The sequence below is a fragment of the Dromiciops gliroides genome, chromosome 3, assembly GCF_019393635.1.
Source record: "Dromiciops gliroides isolate mDroGli1 chromosome 3, mDroGli1.pri, whole genome shotgun sequence".
NCBI lineage: Eukaryota > Metazoa > Chordata > Mammalia > Microbiotheria > Microbiotheriidae > Dromiciops > Dromiciops gliroides.
Genome location: NC_057863.1, coordinates 668,778,863 through 668,806,202, shown reverse-complemented (window position 1 = coordinate 668,806,202; position 27,340 = coordinate 668,778,863). Strand labels below are relative to the sequence as shown.

At 39.0% G+C, this 27,340-nt stretch overlaps 1 protein-coding gene across 2 annotated transcripts in view; it reads right to left on the bottom strand.

Moving 5' to 3' along the window:
* Positions 1–4,938: 4,938 nt before the first annotated feature.
* LOC122749177 (zinc finger protein 420-like) overlaps positions 4,939–27,340 on the bottom strand; it is a 35,527-nt gene continuing 13,125 nt past the window's right edge. For both annotated transcript variants that reach the window (XM_043995395.1, XM_043995394.1), the window contains exons 3-5: positions 21,857–21,983; positions 21,266–21,358; positions 4,939–8,876 (exon numbers count right to left, since the gene is read on the bottom strand). In XM_043995395.1, the coding sequence (XP_043851330.1) occupies positions 6,136–8,876; positions 21,266–21,358; positions 21,857–21,983 (2,961 nt within the window). In that variant the 3' untranslated portion in view covers positions 4,939–6,135. The remainder of the gene's footprint in view (positions 8,877–21,265; positions 21,359–21,856; positions 21,984–27,340) is intronic.

Below are 27,340 nucleotides of genomic sequence, written 5' to 3'. Positions count from 1 at the left end.
GAACTGCAAAAAAGCAAAACACTTTAGAGGAAGGTGAAAGATGTTCTGCATAACAGCACATGTATATCCATATATTGAATTGCTTGATTTCATAGGGAGAGTTGAGAGGAGGAAGAAGAAAAATTTTAGAAAACAATTAGCTCAAAGACCTTAACTTCATCAGAGTGGGCTCAAGGAGGGAATAACACACACACCCCAATTGGAGGGGAAGAGGATAAGGAGGGAAGGAGCAGTCAAGTAGCAAAACACGTTTGAGAGGAATAGGGCAAAATAAAGAGTAGAAAATAGAGAAAATATCATTGGAAGGGAATAGGATGAGGGAAATAGTTATGATTCACTCACTACAATGCAAAACATATGGTACCTACTCTGCTGGGCTATTGTGAAGAAAATTCTTTGTCAAGTTTAAGGTACTATATAAAAAGTTATGATGAACAGGATGCTATCAGAAAAACCTGGAAAGACCCACATGAACTTAGGCAGAGAGAACTGTACTGTATACAAAATAAAAGCAATATGTAAGATGATCTGCTGGGAAGCACGTGGCTATTATCAGCAAGGCAATGGTCCAATATAACTCTGAAAAACTTATGAAATTGCAATAAAGAACTGATGGTATCTGGAAACAGACTGAAATGCATTTTTGACAACTCCTTAATCTGAAGTTTTGTTTTTATCTGTATTATCTCACAACCTAGCTAATGTAGAGTTATTTTCCATGACTACTCACATATAATTTTAAAAAAATGAATGAATCTGCTCACTGGATCCTGTGTGGCAGACATAAGGACATTTCAGGGTCTAGCCATAGCCCAAATATGTAGATCTTGAGAGATTAAATAAAAGAAACCTTTGAGATAAAAAAAAAATCAACAAGCATTTACAGAGTCTATACCATTTTGCAAATACAAAAAGTGAGGCAGTCCCCTGCAGACAAGGAGGTCTTTCTTAAGGGAGATTGCATTGTATTTAATGGATTTAAGATGACTTCTGGGATGTGAGAAGGCCTGATGTAGGTATCAATGGGGCAAAAATACAATAAAGTACAGAATGAATCCCTAAAGACTAGACACACCAGCCTTTGCTACTCCTGAAGGACAATGCTTAATAGTCCTTAAGGTCTTAATGCTCTGTGTGTGAGAAGTAAAGGGCAGGTCACATAGGATCTATGAATACAATATGATGATGATGATGAGCACTGGGTTAATCAGGGCTACAACACTGATACTTTCTGAATAGTCACTGCTCCTCCTTATGGGTCACCATTGTCTAGAATAGAGGTCATAAACTATAGTTCATGTGCCAGATTTAGCCACTTGTTTTTGTAGAGTTAGCTAAGAATGGTTTTCCTGCAGGCCATAATTTGCTCTGATGTATAATAAGTGTTTGCATATAATTTATCCTGGTGCCCAAGTTGATTACTGAGGCTTATTCAGTGTTCCAGAGACCAGGAGCCCAAACCTCTCCATCTCTGGGAGCACCTTGGTGGGGTGTGTGTATATAAAGTATAATAACAAATATTTGCCCCTTTAGGTGCCTCTATTTAGGAACTGACTCCTTCAGTTGGGGTTATGTAGACTCTCCCTCACCTTCATTTAATAACTGAGAATTACCACCAAGTTGGCTAAGGTATCTCTTTTCTTCTGGATAATTCATACTCACTGTAGTTATGAAACTGAACACTAATACTAAAATACAACTCTCTTATGTGGTTAGAAAGCAAAAGACTATCCTCAACCCTCATCCTCCTTTATCTTACTTTCCATCCCTCAAAAAATCCACCCCTTGGCTCTTCACATCTTCTCTGGGAAGTTGTCCATACCATCTCTTGGGAAAAGACTTGCCAATTGAGGAGGGAATCAAAGTCACTTCCTAAGGTATGTAGAGCTCTTTTAGGAAGCAGGGACCTCAAGGCTCAGGTGACTCTGCACTCTAGATGGCTCATGAGTGGTTATATGGAATTATATCTCAAAGTCCATAATTGTCAGATAAATTCTTCAGAAAGCCAGGTCCAAAAACTAGCTGGAACTGAAAGCTTTCTCCCTTCCTGTCATGTTATCCAGTCATTGCAGAGTTGGCAGTCCTAGAAAAAGGGGCAATAAATCCTAGTATCTGGTCATGATGATGAAATGATTGTTTCAAGAATCTATTCCACTGTTCAATGATGGAGATTAATCCCCTGAGGAGTATATTGGAAATGGAAATAAAAGTTTCAGCTGCAAGGTCACATGCAGTGGCAAAAAGAATTGTAATGCATTAGTGTCATTCACACTCATAAGACCATAGGCATTTCTGATTTTGATAGCACCAAAGAATCTGGTTGCTAGAACCAGTTGAATGTGCTTCATGTATAGTGGGTCAGAGATCTTGATGAACTGGTCAAAATTATGCTCTTTGGGAAATGGATCCTTGTAGGCTGGTGCTAGTTATATCAGCAAAAGAGGCAGGGTATTGGGACAGAACTGGAGGCTTAAGTTTTGAGCAGAATTACAGTCTGTTACTGAACACACAGAAGTGCTACTCACTGTCAAGGACTATGCCATTGCTCATTCTGCTGTGGCCTGTGCTATTTGTGCCCATTACCAGGGCCCATTATACCACCCATTCTTCTGCAGACCTGACGTTGGTGCTGCTCTTGCTCATCCATGCTTTTGTGTCAGCACACTCTGAGCTTCCCCTGACATCACACACACTGTAGGAATCATACTTTTTTTTAAAGAGGTTCTACTATCATTTCTATTAAGTGTCTTGTAACAATTGGAATGATGCCACCTGCTGGAGACTTATTGTAGAAAAGCTCCACTCTGAGGTGAACGTCTCTAAGGGCAAGACCATGCGTCTTTTCTTTGGCATCAGGAAGTGATGTTTGCTTGTGGGAGGAAGAAAGGGGAGCCTGGCATTCTGACTCGGGCTCTTTCCTGTGGACTCTGGCGGAGAGCTGAGCTAGAAATGCACTCTCCCTTTAATAGATAGATGAATGTAGGCCTTTCTCTCTCTCTTTACCAAATTCTTATTCTCCTTAATAAATGCTTAAAAGCCTAACTTTTGCTAAAGCTTTTAATTTATTGGTGACCACTCATTAGATATTTTAGACAGTCTAGCTAGAAATTTAGCCCAAAACAGTCTCCTTCAGTGCTACTTATATTAGCCTTCTTTCTGAGGTCAGGATTGTTTTGAGATTATTTTAGTGGTGGAAGATAATCTAGAAAATATTGGGGACCTTGCTATTCAAGGGTGGGTATTGTAGAAGCAGCATGTTTTGTGTAGGCTTGGCTGGTTTCCCTTTGGGGAACGGAAGGCTATTCAGGATTATCAGTGATTTGGAGTCCTTGTGTACTTGAGGCTTAAAAGGCCTAACTCACTGGGAATTGGTGTAAAAGTCTTAGTTTAACTCCCACTTTGCTCTGCAAGGGAATCAGATGTAGCCTGGCCATCGCCAGGATTAAAGCAGGTAGGAAATGTGAGTTGTATACTTGTTTTTGTTTTTTTTTTTTATTTTTTTTTTTGTGTGTGTGTGAGGCAATTGGGGCTAAGTGACTTGCCCAGGGTCACACAGCTAGTAAGTGTTAAGTGTCTGAGGCCGGATTTGAACTCAGGTCCTCCTGACTCCAGGGCCGGTGCTCTATCCACTTCGCCACCTAGCTGCCCCTATACTTGTTTTGACTGCATTCCATTCCCAAAGCAGAATCAGCAGACTACCCCTAAGCTAGGCCTGTCTCAGAATGGTCCTGGAAGGGCACAAATAGTTACAATGGGAAGAAATTTCAAAGAGGCAGCTTTAGTTTGACAGAAGAAAAAACTTCCTAAAAAGTAGAACTGTTGAAAAATGGAATGGACCAATACTGATAGTAGGTCTTCAAGCAAAAGTTGGATGACCCCTTTAGAGATGATTGTTTAAGTGTGAGGTGACCATGATGGTGTCAGAGGCCCCTTCCAACTCCTGAAATTAGGATTCATGGCCAGTTCACAGTTATTTTTGGCTTACACTGAAGTCAGTGTCATTCTGGTTTCCCCTTTGGAGTCTCAGTCTTGAATCCATCATGCACACAAAAGTAAGAGGAATCTTCCACAGGTCTGGTTCCTTACTGCCCTAATCACCTTGGTCTCTCCCCTCCAGTTTAGCCAATCTTATGACCATCCCTTGAAATTTTGTCATCTATAACACTCCTACCAACTCAGCTCCACAAACCTTTTGCCCACAGGGAAAATCATTTGTTCAAATATGGATTGTTCTCAATGATGTCAAAGGTGTTGAGTGTTTGGCACATAACTCGAGTATGATATATGCTTGATACCATTGTCACCGAACTGAAATTACTAATCACCTCTATTTTGTACTTAAAGGCCAGGATAGTTAAGATTTTAGCATTGACTGAAATCAATCTGAGGATTAGTTACTCTAGCCACATTTATGAATTAATTCTGGGGCTTTACCTGACTGTTGTTATTATTTGAATGTTGTTCAGTTATCAGTTGTGTCTGACTTTTTGTGGCCCCATTTAGGTTTCTTTCTTTTTGGAAAAGGCACTGGAATGGTCTGCAGTTTCTTACTGCAGATCGTTTTAATGAAACTGAGGCAAAAAGGGTTAAGTGACTTGCTCAGGATCACACAGCTAAGTGAGGCCACATTTGAACTCAAGGAGATATGTCTTCCTGACTCTAAGCCTGGTACTCCATGCATTTTGCCATCCAGCTGCCCCTACATTTGAATGTACTGGAATGCTATCATGCTTTAGGAAATGACAAAAGGGAGGGAAACCTGGGAAGACTTGTATGAAATGATACAGATTGAAGTGAGAACCACAATAATTTATATACTAACAACCTTGTAACTTAAGAACTCTGATCAATACAAAGACCAATCATAATTTCAGAATATCAATGACGAAACATGCTACCTACCTCCTAACAGGCAGATGATGGACTCAAGATGCAGAATAGACATACATTTATGGATGGGGCCACTGTGGGGATTTGCTTTGCCTGACTGCATATTTATTACAAGGGTTTTATTTCTATCCCCTCCCCTGCTTTTTCCAAATGAAGAGGACTTGGGAAGGGAGAAAAAATAAGTGCTTGTTAATTGAGGGGGAAAAAACTTATTTAAAAAAAAAAGTTGGTAGCCCTGCTTTAAATGCATAAGATTTTGACCTATTGCTTCAGAATTATGCACACTGGGGACATCTAGTTCAGCACATCTTGGGTCAAAGTATTTGCAAAGTGGGAGACATCCAGTAAATGCTAATTATGGGACCAGATATCCTTTCAACTCTTAACCCACCTCAGGACATAGCAATACAAAATGTGAATCCTACATGGCTCTTCCCCTGTGACTGTGAGAATTTATATCCCATACAAAGTAAAAAGCATGAGGAAAGTCTAGGCTAGAGGAAGATGTCCCCAAGAACTCAGATTACTATGGCTTCTAAAGTAGGGATGGACAACCGTGTCTTTTTTCCTCTCCTACAGCCCTTCCAGGAAATTAGTATCTGTGGCCTGAGCCTAAGAAAGGATTGCTGACAAAGTGAGATCTAAGGGGACAAAGGCTCTTAGTTTGCCCCATAATTTACAGCATTTACAATAAATGACAGAGAAGTAGGATCTCCTTACATGGTGGTGACTTCAATTAATAAACCTGTTTTCAGACCAAAGATTATTACAATATATCTGGGCAAAGCTCCTTTTAGTCTAAAGCCACTGTGTGGAATAAGAAAGTAATTAGGGAAGAGTCCACACTTACTGATGTGTCCATTTGGTTAAAATTGGGTTAATTTTTTTTCCTAAGAGAACTAATTATGCAATCCTAACAGGTACTGTGATTTGCAGAGGAAGAAGGCTGGGAATTTGAAGAGGAAGAAAAAGGTTTGGAATAGCTGTGGGAAAGTAGATAGGGATGTGCTTCAGATGTGGGGTTTCCCTTTAGTTCAAAATCTTTAATTTTCAGGAAAGTAGTATACATCTGGCAATAATGCTTGGGGTAGTTACATTTATGGCTTCTCAGTATTTGTTTCTTGGTATTTCCTAAGTCCTATGCTGTGGCTAAAAGTCATTCCATATTTACTACATAGACATTTTCTTTATTTAGTATTAAATGATGTATTTGTTCTGGAGAACACCCTTTCTTCCATAACTCTCTTAAATGTTCTCTCTAGTATGAATTCTCTGATGATGAGTAAGCTGTGCCCTCAGGCGGAAGGCCATCTCACATTTGTTACATGCATAAGGTTTCTCACCAGTATGAATTCTCTTATGCCGAGTAAGGTGGGTGCTCAGCCTGAAGGCCCTCCCACATTCATGACATTCATAACGTTTCTCTCCAGTATGAATTCTATGATGCCGATTTCGTTCTGTCCTTTGACTAAATGCCTTCCCACATACATTACATTCATATGGTTTCTCCCCAGTATGAATTATGTGATGTTGAGTAAGCTGTGTTCTCAAGCGAAAGGCCTTTCCACATTGATTACATTCAAAGGGTTTCTCACCACTATGAATCGACAAATGTTCAGTAAGATGGGTCTTCTGGCGGAAAGCCTTTCCACATTCATTACATTCAAAGCGTTTTTCACCAGTGTGGACTGTCTGATGTTCATTAAGACGTGTCTTTAAGCGAAAGGCTTTCCCACATTCATTACATTCATAAGGTTTCTTTCCAGTATGAATTCTATGATGTCGAGTAAGCTGTGTACTCAGACGGAAGGCTTTCCCACATTCATTACATTCATAAGGTTTCTCACCCGTATGAATTCTATGATGTCGAATAAGATCTGCCCTCTGACTAAAGGCACTCTCACATTCATTACATTCATACCGTTTTTTTCCAGTATGAACTGCCTGATGTTGAGCAAGTCCTGTGCTCTGGCGGAAGGCCTTTCCACATTCGTTACATTCATAAGGTTTTTCACCAGTATGAATTCTATAATGTTGAGTAAGAACTGCCCTCTGAACAAATGTTTTTCCACATTCATTACACTTAAAACGTTTTTCTCCAGTATGAATTTTCTGGTGTTGAGTAAGGTATGCACTCTTACGGAAGGTCTTCCCACATTCATTACATTCATAAGGCTTCTCTCCACTATGGACTGTCTGATGTTCAATAAGCTGTGAATTCAGGTGGAAGGCCTTTCCACATTCATTACACCCATAAGTTTTTTTCCCAGTATGAATTTTATGATGTTGAGTAAGCTCTATTCTTAGGCGGAAGGACTTTCTACATTCATTACATTCATAAGGTTTCATTCCAGTATGAACAGTCTGATGCTGAGTTAGCTGCGAGTTCTGGCGGAAAGCCTTCCCACATTCACTGCATTCATAAGGTTTTTCTCCAGAATGAATTCTATAATGTTGAATAAGTTGTGATCTCAGGCGAAAGGCTTTTTTACACTCATTACACTCATAATGTTTCTCTCCAGTATGGATTGTCTGGTGTTGAGTAAGTCCTGTGCTCTGGCGGAAAGCCTTACCACATTCATTACATTCATAAGGCTTTTCTCCACTATGGATTGTTTGATGGCGAATAAGCTGTGAAGTGAGTCGGAAGACCTTTCCACATTCATTACACCTGTAAGGTTTCTTTCCAGTATGAATATTGTGATGTTGAGTAAGTTCTATTCTTAGACGGAAGGCCTTCCCACATTCATCACATTCATAAGGTTTCTCTCCAGTATGAATTGTCTGATGTTGAATAAGCTGTGAGTTCTGACGGAATGTCTTACCACATTCATTGCATTCATAAGGTTTCTCTCCAGTATGAATTCTATAATGTTGAATAAGCTGTGTTCTCAGGCGGAAGGCCTTCTCACACTCATCACACTTATAACATTTCTCTCCAGTATGAATTGTCTGGTGTTGAGTAAGTCCTGTGCTCTGGCGGAAAGCCTTACCACATTCATTACATTCATAAGGCTTCTCCCCACTGTGCATGGTCTGATGCTGAATAAGTTGCGAACTGAGTCGGAAGTCCTTTCCACATTCATTACATTTATAAGGTTTCTTTCCAGTATGAATTTTTTTATGCTGAGTAAGTTCTATTCTTAGGCGGAAGGCCTTCCCACATTCATCACATTCATAAGGTTTCTCTCCAGTATGAATTGTCTGATGTTGAATAAGCTGTGAGTTCTGACGGAATGTCTTACCACATTCATTGCATTCATAAGGTTTCTCTCCAGTATGAATTCTATAGTGTTGAATAAGTTGTGATCTCAGGCGAAAGGATTTTTTACACTCATTACATACATAATATTTCTCTCCAGTATGAATTGTCTGATGTTGTGTAAGTCCAGTGCTCTGTCGGAAAGTCTTCCCACATGCATCACATTCATAAGGCTTCTCTCCAGTATGAATTCTATGATGCTGAATAAGACTGACCCTTTGGCTGAAGGCTTTATTACATTCATTACATTGATACTGTTTCTTTCCATTTTGTAGCCTAAGGTTTTCAGTAAGGTATGAATTATACTTAAAGCATTTCCCATATTCATTATACTTGAAAAATATTTTATCTGAATATATTTTCTTACATTTCATTAGTTCTTTAGATTGTTTCATGCTCTTTCTTTGGGCCTCATGTTTACAAAGATTTGTTTTTAGAGATGTTTGTTGTGCCAAAAAAATGTGCCCCTGAGTGAAGCTTCTATAACATTTATTATATTTGTGGCTTCTAGATTTATTTATAGGTTTCTTTTCAGTTATTTTTTGTTTTTGAGAATATTTTCCCTCATTGCTCTGATGCCTCTCTAATGTGTCATCATAATCCCAGAAGTTTTTTAATTTGGAGAAACAGAGATTCTTCCTTGTGCCTCTTTCTTGGGATAAACCTTTTACTGAAATGCCCAGTTTTAGAAGTGACTGCTTGGTTTTTGGAGTAGGCTCCCAATCTGAAATGAGATAAAAATAAACATTGTAAATGTCTTTCTTATTCTTGGTATACACATACAGACGTATACATAGATACTCTGTATTCCCCATCAGGAAACATTTTTTTCTAAATCTATTTTCTATTAAACTGCTTTTTATTTTTCTTAGCATTCCTTATCAAATAAAAATTTTAAGAAGCAATCTGTCTTCTTCAGTTTGTGAAAGATTATGGTTCTGTGTCTTATTTAGTCCCTTTCATTTATTTGCTTTTCTACTTTTGAATCAGTACTAAATATTTTGATCACTACTTTACAATATAATTTTGAGATTTTGCAATGCTAGACCCCCTTTAGTCATTATTTCCATTTATATATATATATATTTTTTAGTGAGGCAATTGGGGTTAAGTGACTTGCCCAGGGTCACACAGCTAGTAAGTGTAAGTGTCTGAGGATGGATTTGAACTCAGGGTACTCCTGATTCCAGAGCCAGTGCTCTATCCACTGCACCACCTAGCTGCCCCCCACTTATATTCTTAAAAATCTTTTTTTACCCCCATATGAATTGTTATTATTCCTACCTGAATATTAAGTATCCCTTGGTAATTTAAATGACTAAATCTGCAGATTGGTTTAGAGAAACATTAACATTTTGTATAAGGCTGGGTATATTCCATCCATACACTATTAATTTGTTTTCTAATGATTCTTTTTTTTATACCTCTTATAAGTTTTATATATGTCTTGATGAGGTTTACTTATAGATATAAGCTTTTTAAATTAATTTGCATACTCCAGATGTTACCATTTGCAGATAACACATCAAGCCCCAGATATTGCAGAGCCTCTTAGAAGAGATATGTAGCCTGTCCATCTATTCAAGAAAAACCAAATGGATGAAGAATCTGTTGAACAGACTTTCAACACCTACTGTGTCACTGATACCCTTGTGATGTTAGGAAAACCTGCTATAGTAAGCATTTGCAAGGAAAGGAATAAAAGTTGAAACAAATGGACTGGCATCAATAGCTTGTGTAGTAGAGGGAAATCCCAAAAGCAATCTCACAGAAACCTAGACCAATGTATCTCATACCATGTACCATAACAAGCTCCATATGAATAAATGACAAAGACTGAAAAAGTAATATCATAAACAAATTGCGGAACAAGGATGGCAGTACCTTTTTCCGACTGTAGAGAGGAAAAGACCAAATAGGGGCGAGAATGACAGAAGATTAAAAAGGACAATTTTGATTAAATAAAACTGAAAAGCTTCCTTGTAAACAAAATCAATGCAGCTAAGCCCAGAAGGGAAATAGTTAATTGGGGGGGAAATCTCTTCAGTAAATTTCTTTAATAAAGATCTAAGATAAATAAAGAACTAAATCAATATATTAGAGTAAGAGCCATTCTCTAATAGATAACGATCAAAAGTATGGAAATATTTTAGCTAACTTCCTTGCCTGGGTCTAATCTGACTGAGGGGGCTAATATTAATTAGATAATCAAAGCAGAATTTATTTGTAAAAATCAATGTAAAGAGGGGCAGCTAGGTAGCGCAGTGGATAAGAGCACCAGCCTTGGATTCAGGAAGACCTGAGTTCAATCTGACCTCAGACACTTAACACTTACTAGCTGTGTGACCCTGGCAAGTCACTTAACCCCAACTGCCTCAAAAAAAAACACCCCCGAAAACAAAAACAAAACAAAACAAAAGCAATGTAAAAGATAAAGGTTAAGAAATGCAAATTATAAAACCTGTCTGCTTTTAATATAAGGGCCGTTGACACCTCTTGCCTTAGGGTATTCTCCAGCTTTCTCCAACTTTTACTCTTTTTCTCTTTCACTCCAGCTCCCCTGCTTCACTTTTACTACTCAGCTCCTTTCTTCTAACTCCAAGCCCCTTTCACTTTGTCGACCCCCCCCCTTACTGTCTAACTCTCCTCTTTGTACTGCCACGCTGAACCCCTGCATCTGTCTCTCACAGACCTGCTTCTCCTTGCATTTTCTTAGTCCTCTGGCGTCCACCTGCGTTCCCCCAGTGTAGCTTTTTCTCTATCTCCTCTGTGCTGACCACCCCTCTCTTTATGTAGCCTTAGTCTCCTTAGTGTCCGTGTAGCAGCCCCTCTTCTATCTGTCCTCCTTCTGTCCATTCTCCTTACTGTCTTCCTAACTTCCTGTATCATAGCCCTTTCTCACTTCTCCAACCACCGTGTCATCCTCCTTCTCTCTTGTCAGCCCCCTTTTTATTAACCTGCTCTCCCAGGTGAAACTCGGGGCTGGCTGCCCCCAGGGCTGGCCAAGCCCCATGCATGAAGCAAACCCCAGCGTCCCTGAGGGTTTTGTGGGCCTTTCTGTCCTGCGAATGGGGCTACACCATGCCACACCCGTGGCTTGGGGCTTTCATCCATGCAGCTTAGCCCAGCTCAGAGGGCCCCCCCCCCCCCGGCAGTTGAAGCAGAAGGGGAGGGGCCCTAGCCCCACGTACACAGAAAAAACCCCTGAGGGCCGAAGGTTTGTTTTTGTTTTTGTTTTTCCAGGGCAATGAGGGTTAAGTGATTTGCCCAGGGTCACACAGCTAGTTAAGGGTCAAGTGTCTGAGGCCAGATTTGAACTCAGGGAGTCCTGAATCCAGGGCCGGTGCTTTATCCACTGCGAAACTTAGCTGCCCCCAAGGGCCTAAGGCTTTTTAATCTCAGCCCAAAGGCAGGGTCCCTAAATCACAAAAAATTTCCACAAAAGACAAGAACAGGCAATTGCCAAAAAAAGTCCAAGCTATCAAGACCCCTATGAAAAAAAATCTTCCATATAATAAATAATTGGAAATATGTAAATTTAAAGAACTCTGAGGCTACATCTCAAACTCATCAGGTAGGAGAGCTGACAAAAATGGAAAATATCAATTGTTGGAGTGACTGGAAGAGAACAGGTATGTTAATTCACTAGAAGTAGAACTGGGAAACCATCTGCCATTCTGAAAGACAATTTGGTACTATGGCCAGAAAGTCATTAAAATATGCATAATCCTCTAATCCATTAAATACACTATTTGGCATATATCACAAAGAGATAAAAGAAAAAGTGCCCATATGTACTAAAATATTAATATCATCACTTTTTTTTTTTTTAGTGAGGCAATTGGGGTTAAGTGACCGGCCCAGGGTCATACAGCTAGCAAGTGTTAAGTGTCTGAGGCCGGATCTGAAATCAGGTCCTCCTGACTCCAGGGCCGGTGCTCGATCCACTTCACCACCTAGCTGCCCCAATATCATCACTTTTTATGTATAAATGAACAGTAAAGTATCAATCAACTCAGGTATGAAGAAATTATGACATCTGAACTAATGAAATATTGTGTTCCTTAAGAAATTAAGAAAAAATAGTAACTGTGGGAAAAAAAAAAACTTGAAGCAAGTTTGTCTGATAAGTCCTAAGTTCTCAAAGATATAGAGGACTGAGTCAAATTTGTTAAAATGAGAGCCATTTCCCAATTGGTAGACAATCAAAAGACATGAAGTTTTCAGATGAAAGCCACCTATAGCCATATGAAAAATGCTCTAACTCACTATTTTTAAAAATTTTTTTTCTTTTAGTGAGGCAATTGGGGTTAAGTGACTTGCCCAGGGTCACACAGCTAGTAAGTGTTAAGTGTCTGAGGCCAGGGTGGAGCCAAGATGACAGAGAGGAAGCAGCAAGCTGCCTGAGCTCTCCTTCTGTTCCCTCAAAAAGAACATTAAAATCAAGCCTCTGGACAGATTCTGAAACTACAGAACCTGCAAAGAGACAGAGAGGACACAGTCTTCCAAATAGAGATAATTTAGAGACTTCAGGAAAGGTCAGTCTGACTCGGGCAAAAGGGAGGCCCAGCACAGGGCAGCAGCCCAGTGCTGAGGGGGTCCGGGGCAAGTCAGCAGGAGCTGTGGGCCACAAGCCGAACAACTGAGGCCCCTGGAACTTGGCTCAAAAATCTGGTGGCCAAGAAGGACAGTGGAAAATACCTACTGCACCAGCCTGGAGGGCAGGTTGCTGGCTGTGGGGCCTCGAGTGGGACAGCTGGGATCAGGCGCCTGGCCAAGCGCACTCAGACAGGAAGTGCAGGGGGGCGAACTACACACACTATAAAGGCCTCAGAGTAAAAAGACGGTCCCACAGCACCTATACCCCTGCACAAGAAGCCCAAAACAGGGACCCTGGTGCCCCCAGAGCAGACCTCAACTTAAAAAATAAATAAATAAGCTGTAATAATGAGTAAGAAGCAAAAAAGAGCCCTCTCCATTGAGAGCTTCTGTATCAATAGGGAAGAAGCCAACACAAACTCAGATGAGGACAATACCCTCAAATTGCCTACATCTGAAGCCTCACGAGGGAAGGTGAATTGGTCTCAAGAACAAAAAGCCTTACTGGAAGAGCTCAAAAAGGATTTAAAAAATCAACTGAGAGAGGTAGAAGAAAAATGCGGAGAGAAATGAAAGCAAAACAAGAAAACTATGAAAAAAGAATCAGCAGCTTGGAAAAGGAAGCACAAAAATTGACTGCCAAATGGAAAAAAAAGTGCATAATTTCACTGAAGAAAACAATGCCTTAAAAAATTCATTTGACCAAATAGAAAAAAGGTGCAATAATCTCATTGAAGAAAACAATGCCTTAAAATTAAAATGGATAGTTGGAAGATAAGGAATCCAAGAGACACCGGGAATCAGTCAAGCAGAATCAAAAGAATGAAAAAATAGACGAAAAATGTGAAATACTTTATTGAAAGACAACTGATCTGGAAAATAGATCAAGAAGAGACAATTTGAGAATCATTGGACTGCCCCAAAGGCATGACCAGAAAAAGAAATCTAGACACCACATTCCAGGAAATTATTAAGGAGAACTCGCCCCTGATATTATAGAATCGAGGATAAAATCATCATTGAAAGAATCCACCGATCACCTCCTGGAAAGAGACCCCAAATAAGGAAAACTCCAAGGAATAATGTAGCCAAATTCCAGAATTATCAGGTGAAGGAGAAAATACTCCAAGCAGCAGAAAGAAGCAATTTAAATATCATGGATCCATGGTCAGGATTGATCAGGACCTGGGCAGCTTCAACATTAAAGGACCGCAAGGCTTGGAATAGGATATTCCGGAAGGCAAAGGAGCTTGGATTGCAGCCAAGAATCTATTACCCAGCAAAAATGTTCTTCTCTTTCAGAGGAAAAGATGGACACTTAATGACATTGGGGACTTTCAATCTTTCCTGGTGAAAAGACCAGAACCTGAATAGAAAATTCGATTTAACATACAAGACTCAAGAGAAGTTTAAAAGGTAAACATAGGGGGAAAAAAAGGTTACCCTATTAGGTTAAACTGTTTATGTCCCTACACGGAAGATAATACTCATAACTCTTAAGAACTGTAAATGTATTTGGGCAGAGAGAAGGAGTTTACATAGAGGGTATAAATATAAATTGTCTTGATGTGATGATACAAAACAAATTAAGGGTTTTAAAAAGGGAGTCTATGGAGAGGAGAGGAAAGGGGAGCTGAAATGGGATGAATTATATCATATGAAGAGGTGAAAAAAAACCTATTATAATAGAGGGAAAGAAAGGAGGGGTGAACATTGTTTCAACCCTACTCTCATTAGATTTGATTCAAAAGGGGAATAACATATACGTTCATTGGGATAAAGAAACTTAGCTCATTCTTTAGGGAAGCAAAAGGGGAAGGGAAAGGGGGGGACTGATAGAAGGGAGGACAAAAGCAAGGGAGAAAAGGGTAAAGAAAAGAGAGGGGGGTGATAAAAAGGGAGGGCAGATCGGGGGAGGCAGGGGTAAGAAGTAAAATGTCAGTGAGGAGGAATAGGATGAAAGAAGGGGGGAAAGTACAAAGGGGGTAAATAGAATCGAGGGGGATAGACAGTCAGTAATAATAACTGTGAATGTGAATGGGATGAACTCTGCTATAAAACGGAAGCAAATTGCAGAGTGGATTAAAAAACAGAATCCTACAATATGCTGTTTACAAGAAACACATTTGAAGCAGAGAGATACACACAGAGTAAAGGTGAAAGGCTGGAGCAGAATATATTATGCTTCAGCTAAAGTAAAAAAAGCAAGGGTAGCAATCCTTACCTCAGACAAAGTGCAGGCAAAAATAGATCTCATTAAAAGAGATAAGGAAGGAAATTACATCTTGCTTAAAGGTACTATAGATAATGAAGTAATATCAATATTAAATATGTATGCACTAAGTGGCACAGCATCCAAGTTCTTAGAGGATAAGTTAAATGAGTTATAAGAGGAATAAGACAGTAATACTATACTAGTGGGGGATCTGAATCTCCCCCTCTCAGAATTAGATAAATCTAGCCGAAAAATAAATAAGAAAGAAGTGAAAGAGATGAATAGATTACTAGAAAAGTTAGACATGATAGATGTCTGAAGAAAATTGAATGAGGCTAGAAAGGAATATACCTTTTTCTCAGCAGTACATGGCACATTTTCAAAAATTGACCATGTATTAGGACACAAAAACATCATAGTCAAATGTAGAAAGGCAGAAATAGTAAATGCATCCTTTTCAGATCATGATGCAATAAAAATTACATGTAAGAAAGAGCCAGGGAAAAGTAGAATGAAAATCAATTGGAAACTAAATAATATCATTCTAAAGAATGAATGGGCCAAACAACAAATCATAGAAACAATCAATAACTACATCCAAGAGAATGACAATAATGAGACAACATACCAAAATCTATGGGATGCAGCCAAAGCAGTGCTTAGGGGAAAATTTATAGCTCTAAATGCTTACATGAATAAAAAAGAGAAAGAGGAGATTAATGAATTGGGTATGCAACTTAAAAAGCTAGAAAAAGAACAAATTAGAAATCCCCAATTAGATACTAAATTAGAGATCCTGAAAATAAGATTCAAAACAAAAAAAACTATAGAATTAATCAATAAAACTAAGAGCTGGTTTTATGAAAAAACCAATAAAATAGATGAAATATTGGTTAATTTTATTTAAAAAAAAGAAAGAAGAAAACCAAATTACCAGTATCAAAAATGAAAAGGGTGATGTTACCACCAATGAAGTGGAAATTAAATCAATAATTAGGAATTTTTGCCCAACTGTATGCCAATAAATTTGACAATCTAAATGAAATGGATGAATATTTACAAAAATACAAACTGCCCAGGTTAACTGAAGAAGAAATAAAATCCTTAAATAAACCCATATTAGAAAAAGAAATTGAACAAGCCATTAATGAACTCCCTAAGAAAAAATCCCCAGGGCCAGATGGGTTTATGGGTGAGTTTTACCAAACATTTAAAGAAAAATTAATTCCAATATTATACAAACTATTTGGAAAAATAGGTGAAGAAGGAGTTCTACCAAATTCGTTTTATGACACAAATATGGTGGTGATAACAAAACCAGGCAAAGCAAAAACAGAGAAAGAAAATTATAGACCAATTTCCCTAATGAATATTGATGCTAAAATCTTAAATAAGATATTAGCAAGGAAATTACAGCAAGTGATCACCAGGATAATACACTATGACCAGGTGGGATTTATACCAGGAATGCAGGGCTGGTTCAACATTAGGAAAACTATTAACATAATCAACCACATCAATAAGAAAACCAACCAAAATCATATGATTATCTCAATAGATGACAAAATACAACACCCATTCCTAATAAAAACACTGGAGAGTTTAGGAATAGGTGGAGCTTTCCTTAGAATAATAAACAGTATCTACCTGAAACCATCAGCAAGTATTATATGCAATGGAGATAAATTAGAGGCCTTCCCAATAAGATCAGGGGTGAAACAGGGATGTCCATTATCACCCCTATTATTTAATATTGTACTAGAAATGTTAGCTTTAGCAATCAGAGAAGAGAAAGGAATTAAAGGAATTAGAATAGACAAGGAGGAAATAAAACTATCACTCTTTGCAGATGATATGATGGTATACTTAAAGAATCCTAGAGAATCAACTCAAAAATTACTTGAAACAATTAACAACTTTATCAAAGTAGCAGGATATAAAATAAATCCACATAAATCATCAGCATTTCTATACATGACCAACAAAGTCTAGCAGCAAGAGGTACAAAGAGAAATTCTATTTAAAGTAATGGTAGATAATATAAAATACTTGGGAGTCTACTTGCCAAGACAAACCCAGGAACACTATGAACACAACTACAAACACCTCTTCACACAAATCAAATCAGATCTAAATAATTGGAAAGATATCAATTGCTCATGGATAGGCAGAGGTAATATAGTAAAAATGACCATACTGCCTAAATTAATTTACTTATTCAGTGCCCATACAATCAGACTACCTAAAAATTATTTTATAGTGCTAGAAAAATAATAAGAAAATTCATCTGGAAAAACAAAAAATCAAGAATATCCCGGGAAATAATGAAAAAAATTTCACAGGAAGGTGGGTCAGCGGTACCAAACCTGGAGCTTTACTATAAAGCGGCAGTCATCAAAACTATCTGGTACTGGCTAAGAAATAGAGTGGTAGATCCAATTGGAATAGGCTAGGCACAGGAACGCAGTAGTAAATGACACTAATAATGTAGTGTTTGATAACCCAAAGACTCAGCTTCTGGGATAGGAACTCAGTATTTGACAAAATCTGCTGGGAAAACTGGATAGATAGTATGGCAGAAATTAGGCATAGACCAACATCTTACACCTTATACTAAAATAAGGTCAAAATGGATACATGATTTAGACATAACGAGGTGATTTCATAGGTGAATTAGGAGAGAAAGGAATAGTCTACCTATCAGACCTTTGAAATGAAAACAGTTTATGACCAAACAAGAGATAGAGTATATTATAAAATGCAAAATGGATGATTTTGATTACATTAAATTAAAAAATTTTTTGTACAAACAGAAACAATGCATCCAAAATTAGAAGGGAGGAAGAAAGCTGGGAAACCATTTTTAAGGCAGTACTTCTGATAAAGGCCTCATTTCTAAAATATAGAGGGAAGTAATCAAATTTATAAGAATCCAAGTCATTCCCAATTGAGAAATGGTCAAAGGATATGAACAGGCAGTTTTCTGATGAAGAAACCAAAGCTATCTATTCCCATATGAAAAAATGTTCTAAATCTCTAATGATTAGAGAGATGCAAATTAAAACAACTCTGAGGAATCACCTGACACCTATCAGATTAGCTAAAATGACAAAAAAGGAAAATAATAAATGTTGGAGAAGCTGTGGGAAAATTGGAACATTAATGCATTGTTGCTGGGGCTGTGAACGGATCCAACCATTCTGGTGAGCAATTTGGAATTATGCCCAAAGGGAGATAAAGCTGTGCATACCCTTTGACCCAGCAATACCACTTTTGGGTCTTTTTCCCAAAGAAATCATGGAAAGGGGAAAGGGACCCACATGTACAAAAATATTTATAGCTGCTCTTTATGTGGTGGCAAGGAATTGGAAGTTGAGGGGGTGCCCATCAATTGGGGAATGGCTGGACAAGTTGTGGTACATGAATACAATGGAATACTATTGTGCTGTAAGAAACAATGAGCAAGGGGCAGCTAGGTGGCGCAGTGGATAGAGCACCAGCCCTGGAGTCAGGAGTACCTGAGTTCAAATCCAGCCTCAGACACTTAACACTTACTAGCTGTGTGACCCTAGGCAAGTCATTTAACCCCAATTGCCTCACTAAATAAAAAAGAAACAAAACAAAAAAAACAAAACAAGAAACAATGAGCAGGAGGAATTCAGAGAAAACTGGAGGGTCTTGCGTGGGCTGATGATGAGTGAGATGAGCAGAACCAGAAGAACATCGTACACAGTATCATCAACATTGAGTGTTGATCTACTGTGATGGACTATATTCTTCTCACCAATGCAATAGTACAGAAGGGTTCCAGGGGACTCATGATAGAAGAGGATCTCCAAATCCAAGAAAAAACAACAACTGTGGAGTAGATGCTGAATGAACCATACTATTTCTTTTGTTTTTGGTCCTGATGTTTTTCTATTTTGAGGTTTTTTGTCATTGCTCTGATTTTTCTCTTATAACATGACTAATGCAGAAATATGTTTAATGTTATTATGTGTATGTGTGTGTGTGTGTGTATATATATATGTATATATATATGTGTGTATATATATATATATATAAAAGATTACCTGCTGTCTAGGGGAGGGGGGGAGGGAGGGGAGGGAGAGGAAAAAAATCTGAAATTGGAAAGCTGTATAAACAAAAGTTTGAGAACTATCTTTACACGTAACGGGAAAAAAAAATAAAAATTGTTTAATGTTATTATGTGTATGTGGTGTGTGTGTGTATATATATATGTATATATATATGTGTGTATATATATATATATATAAAAGATTACCTGCTGTCTAGGGGAGGGGGGAGGAGGGGAGGGAGGGAAAAAATCTGAAATTGGAAAGCTTGTATAACAAAGTTGAGAACTATCTTTACACGTAACGGGAAAAAAAAATAAAATTACTTTATTAATTAAAAACAAAGTGTCTGAGGCCAGATTTGAACTCAGGTACTCCTGACTCCAGGGACGGTGCTCTATCTACTGGCGCCACCTAACTGCCCCTCTAACTCACTATTGATTGGAGAGATGCAGGTCAAAACAATTCTGGGTACTACCCATACCTACTGGATTGGATAATAGGAGAGCAGAGGAAATGACAATAGTTGTAGGGGATATAGGGAAATGAGACATTAATACACTCTTGGTAAAGTTGTAAACGGATTCAAACATTCTGTAGAGCAATTTGGAACTATGGCCAAGGGGCTATAAAACCATGCATATTCTTTGACCTAGCAATACCACTACTAGGTTGGTATCCTAAAAGAGATTTTTTAAAAGTTGAATTCAAAATTGGGGTGATGCCCATCATTTGGGGAAAGGCTGAAGAAATGGTGGGATGAGATTAGAATGGAACACTATTGTGCTGTGGGAAATGATGAGGAGGATACTATCAGGACTTATAAAAAATGCAATCCATCTACAGAAAAAGAAATAATGATGGTAGCTGAATACAGATTGAAGTATAATGTTTCTTGTTAGTTCCTCTTTCTAAAGTTTTTTTTGTCTGTTTTCTTTTACAACTTGACTAATGTTGGAAATGTTTTGCATGACTGCACATGTATAACTTACATTGAATTGCTTGAATTCTTAAGAGGGGGGTGGGAAGGGAGGGAGAGAATTCGGAACACAAAGTTTTAAAGATCGATGTGAAAATTTCTTTATACATGTAACCTGGGGAAAATCCTGAAAAAGAAATAATTTTGGGAAAAAAAGAAAAAGAAATGAAGAACAGGATGGATCATGAGAAACCTGTCAAGACATAAAGGATCTGACAACAAAAAATGAAGCAGCTACCTAATACCTGACAGATGTATTGGAGAGTGAAGGTCCATAGTGACACATATGTTTTTAGACATGGCCTCAAGTACGAATACATTTTGCTCAGCTATGGTTACTTTCTACAAGGTTTATTTTTTAATTACAGTGGAATTTAGGAGGAAAGGGAACTAGAAATAATGATATTAAAATAAAATTAAGAAAATAAAGCAATCACAGTATTTTGTTAAATGCATAGAAGAAACAGAGAGAGAAGCACTAACAAGGACAACTTAGAAATGTGAATTTATTATATTACTTTGAAATGAAATTCAGTCTGCTTGAGACATAATACAGATTGATGGTTTCATATAGAATCCTCTTTTTAAATTCTTTCTCGTATGTGGAAATGTTCATGATTTTTGCCATTTTGCAAGTTTAAAAGAACAAAAAAAAAAATGTGAAGTTTGCAAAAGGCTGACAAGCTAAAGTCAGATTAACTTATTTTGTTCTGTTTGGCCCCAGAGGGCAGAACTAGGACCAATGGGTATATGTTGGAAAGAGGCAAATTAAGGCTTGACATTACAAAACCTTCCAATAACTACAACCATCCTCCAGTGAGGTCAGGTGTGATGACAGGCCCTGGGGTGAGCCTATCTAAGTATGGAGAGACTGGTCACCACTAGGCTGACCACTTGGTCATGAACTAGTTGGCCATGGCAGCCTATGAAAAAATACACGATTGGATCTCCTTCCTATGTGGCCCCCTTCCAGTGAAAACAGGCGCAGAAGGTGGAAGACAAAGTCCCAACTCCTGCTGAGGGAGGTATCCCCTTCTCTGCCACTAGAGGGACACGATGAGGGGAGAGATGTCAGGACACTGAACTGTTGATGTCCAGATGAGATTCCAGGAGAGAGCTCATGCCATACAATGTCAGCTCTTCTCCCAAGGCCTGGGCGGCCAATAGGAGACAGCTATGTTCTAGGTGTTACTGGGGCTTTCCTAGACTGACCAAGTGACCAGTTATTCCAATGAGCCACTCACCTGGACAGCTACTTCTCTGGATTCCTCCTGGTGTCCAGGGTGCTTCCCTTCTCTCCAACTGGGAGATCACATCTGGTTTGGAAACTGTAAGTCCTATTCATTGGGAAAAGGGCATTACTGAGGACACAGCCATTCCAGAATTTAATCCTACATTATACCCCCCACCTTCAGGGGGAAAAACAGGCATGTTAGTTAAGACCCTGATAGCACTACGGCTGACCTTGGAAGCAGGCTATAAAGACATCTAAGAAAGTGGGAAGATGGGTCACATGGTAGAACTGGTCTCAGAAAAAAGTCATTTCCTATTTGCTTTGACCTGTTAAGAGGAGGGACCTTTTCATATCTTCAACCAGTGGACCTTGCATTAAGGGGGACACAGCTTCAGGCACAATGAATCCAGAACCCAGTTTCAACTAGTATAAAGCAAAATATTTCACAATTCTCCTATCTCTTAGGAAAGGATTAATGATCTCTGGTCTCTGTATTCCAAACAATACTTGTCCAACATTAAAGGAAGATCCCACTTCCCCCATCCACATGCCCACCATCCCAACAGGCAGAATCTGAATCACTGCAGGAAGTTATCTGTACCCAGGTGGACCAGATTCCCATAGTTTTCCAGCATCACGTCTCTGTACAGCTCCTTCTGAGAAGGGGTCAGGTGCCTCCATTCTGTCCGGGTGAATTCTACCGCAACATCCTTGAATGTCACCAATTCCTGAAACAGACAATGAATCTGTGCTTAATCATGGATAAGCCCTTAGAAGTGGATGAAAGGAGCAGGGGAGTAGCCTGGAATTGAAGGGTGTGGTTTTGAAGTGTATTCAGATTCTTGTACATTTGATGTCATTTGTATGAGTAACTACTGTGTGACTGAAAAGTTCTAGATTTTGAACTATACAACTGTAAGAGGTTAAAATTAGCCTCGTGTGCCCTGAAGGGGCCACCCCTCCCCCAGTGTGACTGCTCTCCCTGAAACAGCCTTATGTGCCACACCAACACTGCTCAGCCAGGGGATCTGCATGGGTTTTTGAAGCTCAGGGTGTGCCCGGCACAGCCTTAGGCATGGCCCTGGGGGTGCCAGCGAATTAGGTTGGGGGTTGTGGGTGCCTCAGCCCAAGTTTCATGTGAAAGAGAAGGTTAATAAAAAAGAGACACAGGGACACATAGGGGGCGGACAGTGAAAAGGACTGAGAAAGGAAATACAAGGAGACACGGAGCTACTAAGAAAGGGGAGTCAGGAGGAGGAGTGAAGGAGGAGCTACAGAGAGGACTGATAAAGGAGACGCAGAGGAGCTAGTGAAGAAGGGCTAGTGAAGGGTGGCTGATGGTGAGTAGGAGATGAGAGTGTGCAGGTGGCAGCGGCCAGCGACACTCACAAAGCGAGATGGGGGGAGATTCCGTGGCAGCAGGGAGAAAGTTAAATTTAGTCAGGTTGTATTGTCATATTCTTCTTTATCTTTATCTCTAAGTTTATTCTTATCAATAAACCCTGTTTTTGCTTTAATCGAAAAGAGGCTTCTTAATCTCGTTTCTTGTTAATTTGGGAGAAGCAGTTGGGGGATTTTTTAAACGGCCCTTACAGACTGGCTTAGGCAGCTATTAGCCAGCTATAGCTTTATCAGCTATAATTTTTCAGATAGCCAGCCAGTCAGAAGTTAACAGTTTAGTAAGGCAGTTAATATTTTTTACACAACTAATATGTGTGAAATGTTTCCTATGTGTCAAACACCGTGTTAAGTGCTGGCAGGGGTACAGGGGTTACTATTTTTTTTTTTTTTTAGCAAGGCAATTGGGGTTAAGTGACTTGCCCAGGGTCACACAGCTAGTAAGTATTAAGTGTCTGAGGCCGGATTTGAACTCAGGTACTCCTGACTCCAGGGCCGGTGCTCTATACACTGCGCCACCTAGCTGCCCCCAGGGGTTACTATTGGGATTTTATATTCAAATAGGGGAGACAACAACAGTTGCTCTTTTTTTTTCTGCAGAGGGCTTAATCCAGGACAATCCAGTTATGTGACGGGTAAAACTAAATGTGTGTGGTCACTTTACCTGTCCCCTGTGTGGGGAAAGCTAGGTAGGACAACAGTTTAACAGTTTAGGTATTAAACATTTATTAAAATATATAACAGGTTAACAAAGAGAGAACAAGTGTCTCTGAAAGAATAGGAAAACCTAACCCACCCACCAGGAGCAAACAGAGCTCCACCTCTCATGAGGTTCCAACCATCAACTGAAAAAAGCAACTGCCTAACACAATTCTTCAAGCTCATTGGTTAAGAGTGGTCTCATGCTCACTCAGCAGGGAGCCCCTGATAATAATATTCTCACACTCCCCCCTTGCTTCATTAAAAAACGGTAGTTTCCTTAAATGAAGCAATCACTTTACATATCCTTATAACTAACAATATAAAGGGAATGAAAAAAGAGAAAAGAAATTGAGCGACACATTACCAAAAACTAAAGGGGGCACTCCCCTTTAGCAGATGGACATTACAAATAATGTATACAAAGGGAAAAGGAAAACAGGAAAATGTCCATTTAAGTCTTTGGAAGTCTTTTCTCAGATGATTCTTGGGATTTCTTCTGGGTATAGCTCTAGGTTCTGGCTCTGGGTCTTGGGTATGATCTTGGGTGTGGTTGTTAAAAAACAGTCTCTCAGATGTTTCAGATACTGATGATCAGCTAGAAAGTCTCCTGAGCTGGAAAATTAACTGCAAAATTGATGTTAACACAACTTTAAATAACTTTGCCAATAACCAAATCAATCAACGACAGTTCTCAAAAACATATCTAAGGAAATTCAGAATCTTTTAGAGATATAATAAAAACAAAAATGGAATTTTCTTTCATTTTTTTAAACTTAATTTTACTGTAAACCCCCCTGTGGGGAATAAATTAAGACAATTGTGGTATTAATTAAGAAAAGAATTTTATCTTTGTTTCATCACTTTTTGCATCATTTGCCTAATTATCATCATGCCATTATGAGAAATTAAAGAATCTAATATAACTGGTAACAGATGCCAAGGCCAAATTCAACATTGTATCCATCATGACATCTGAGATAACTATGGGGTTACCATAAAAGAACAGAGAAAGAAAAAAATGAGCATTGCCAAACTTTATTGAGGGGAAATTGAGTCAGGCTTAATCAGATGCATAGGATTGAGATGTCCATGACATCAGGCTTATAGGAGGGGAAATCAAAGTCAGGCGTAGAATAAGATGGCATAGCCTGGCTGTCCGGTGCTATGTAGGGGGAGAATTAAACCAAGAGAATCCAACATCAACTCTTGCCAATGGCCGTTCTCTTGGCTCTTCCCAAGACAGTGCAGTACCTGGACTTCATGCATGTCTCCCCTTCTGTGACAGTTCAATGCCTGTTCTTGTATATATTCCTCTCATGGATGGCTGGGCACCTTGGCTGCTCAGATCTGATAACTCAGAATAAAGGCAATTAATGTCTTAAATGGTAAATTCCCATAATCCAAGTCTCATGTGGATTTAACAACTGAGGATAATGATGACAGCAAAAAAAAAAAGTGAATTTGCTTTGACTCAGAATATAATATACAATATACAATAATTTCTAATAATTTTTAATAATTCTAGAATTAATTTACACTTTCCATGGCAACCAATTTACCAAGGAAATACTTTTAGAATTTGATCAAATAATCAGTTGGAAAAACAAACAATTTAGAATATGGGAGAACAATACTTCCAGAATTAATATTGTATTATGAAATAAAAACCATCTTGCATTAGTTCAAAAATAGAGAGATAGATGAATAGAACAAAATACACATGGAAGGAGGGTAGCTAGGTGGCACAGTGGATAAAGCACTGGCCCTGGATTCAGGAGTACCTGAGTTCAAATCCGGCCTCAGACACTTAACACTTAATAGCTGTGTGACCCTGGGCAAATCACTTAACCCCCATTGCCCCACAAAAAAAAAAAAAAACCTGGCCTCAGACACTTAACAATTACTAGCTGTGTAACCCTGGGCAAGTCACTTAACCCCAATTGCCTCACCAAAAAAAAAAAAAGAAAGAAAGAAATGACAAAAAATACACATGGAAGAATAAGAGACAATGAAATTCAATAGTCTACATGTGCTGGTACCGGTTTTATGTGGGAGCAATGGAACCGAGAGTCCTTCTCTCTAATTCTGATGGCAGTCAGAGTTAGTTGTTAGCAATACCTAGAAAAGGCCTTTCTAAGATGGCTGAGTCCCACTAGTCCACTGAAAATTCTTGCAACAAAGGCAGCAGTGGCTCAGGGGCTGGGAAATGCCTCCACCCACCAAGTGAGTTGATCAACTATAACAAGACAAAACTTATAACGTCCTGCCTTAGGTATTGTGATATAATCAATTTGTAAATGTTCAAAAGGTGTATATGCTAAAGGACACCCTTCATAAGCTTTAACCTGGAAGGCATGTTGATTATAAGTCTGACAGGCGTGGCAAGAGGTACAAACCCTAGAGGCCACATTGGTAACTCCAGGGGCAATCCAAGCCCTTTTTACTGAGTCCACAATTCCTTGTGTGCCAAAATGGCCTTTTCTGTGAATAGATATGCAAACCAGGTGGTAGAAACTCCAGGGGAGAAGCGGCTTTCCCTCTGAAGTTACCCAAATCCCATTGACCTCTTTAGCCTTGAATTTGTTTTTCCACTTCTCTACTTCAGACTTGTCATAAGTTAGAGAAATAGAAACATCATCAGAAGATGAGAGGTTAAATACACATTCAGGAGCTTCCACAGCAGCAAGCTTAGCAGCAACAGCAGCTTGTGTATTCTCTTTTGAGATAGGGTCACTTTTTCCTGTGTGAGCAGGCCAATGAACAATAGCTAGAGCAGATGGAAGCTTCAAAGTCAATAAAAGATCTTTAATAAATTCTCCATTAGGGGGCAGCTAGGTGGCGCAGTGGATAAAACACTGGCCCTGGATTCAGGAGGACTTGGGTTCAAATCCGGCCTCAGACACTTGACACTTACTAGCTGTGTGACCCTGGGCAAGTCACTTAACCCCCATTGCCCTGCAAAAACAAAAAAACAAAAAAAATAAATAAATTCTCCATTAGCAATGACTTTGCCAGAAGACGTTAAAAATCCTCTCTGCAGTTATAACATTCCTACAGCATGGCAGACACTAAATATGTATCTGGAATCAGTGTAAATAGTAGCACTTTTTCCTCTGGCTAGTTCACAGGCTTGTGTGAGAGCCACAAGTTCGGCAGCCTGCGTACTAAGATGGGAGAGCAGAGAAGCTGCCCAGATAGTATTATACTTAGAAACTATAGTAGCACCTGTATAACAGATTCCCTTATGTATAAAAGAGGATCCGTCAGTATAGAAAATAAAATCAGGGTTCTGTAAGGGTGTGTCAAAAATATCATCATGAGGTTTCTCAGCTATGTCAACTAGGGAGATGCAATCATGCAAAGGCATGATAATAATCTTACAGTTATGTGGGGTGTACAATGATTCATTAACTTCATTTTACAAAGCTCAATCTAGAAAAGATTGGCATCAATATGGATCACAATCTACAAATACTTAAGTACTTATTTGTGCTGCACACCACTAGGAGGGGCGATCAACACAAAGAAAAAAATAGCTCCCCTATTTCTAGAACTAGTATTCTAATATGGGAAGGAACATGCACCTGTATGAGTAGATACAAAATATATACAAAGTTAAAAAAAAATAAATCTGGGGGTGGGTGGGTGGGAAGATCCTGAAAGGCATCATGCCTTGGGTGGGGACTGAGCTGAGATCTGAAGGAAGCTGGCAATTCTAAGGGGTGGAGGTGAATAGGGTGTGAATTCATACAGCTAATAAGTACTGGAAAGAAGCCCAGAAATCCAGTCCTACCTCTTTGCCACAATCTTATTGCCTATTGCTTGATAGCTCAAATTCATCCAAATGAACCATCTCATGAAGGCAGCTCCAGTGACTCAGAGACTCAAACCTCTCCCACGTTACTCCAGAGATCATCATGGGTACACAGCTACTTAAGTGATGGAGTTGGGAATAAAAATGAGGTGACTCCTGACCCTGAGTACA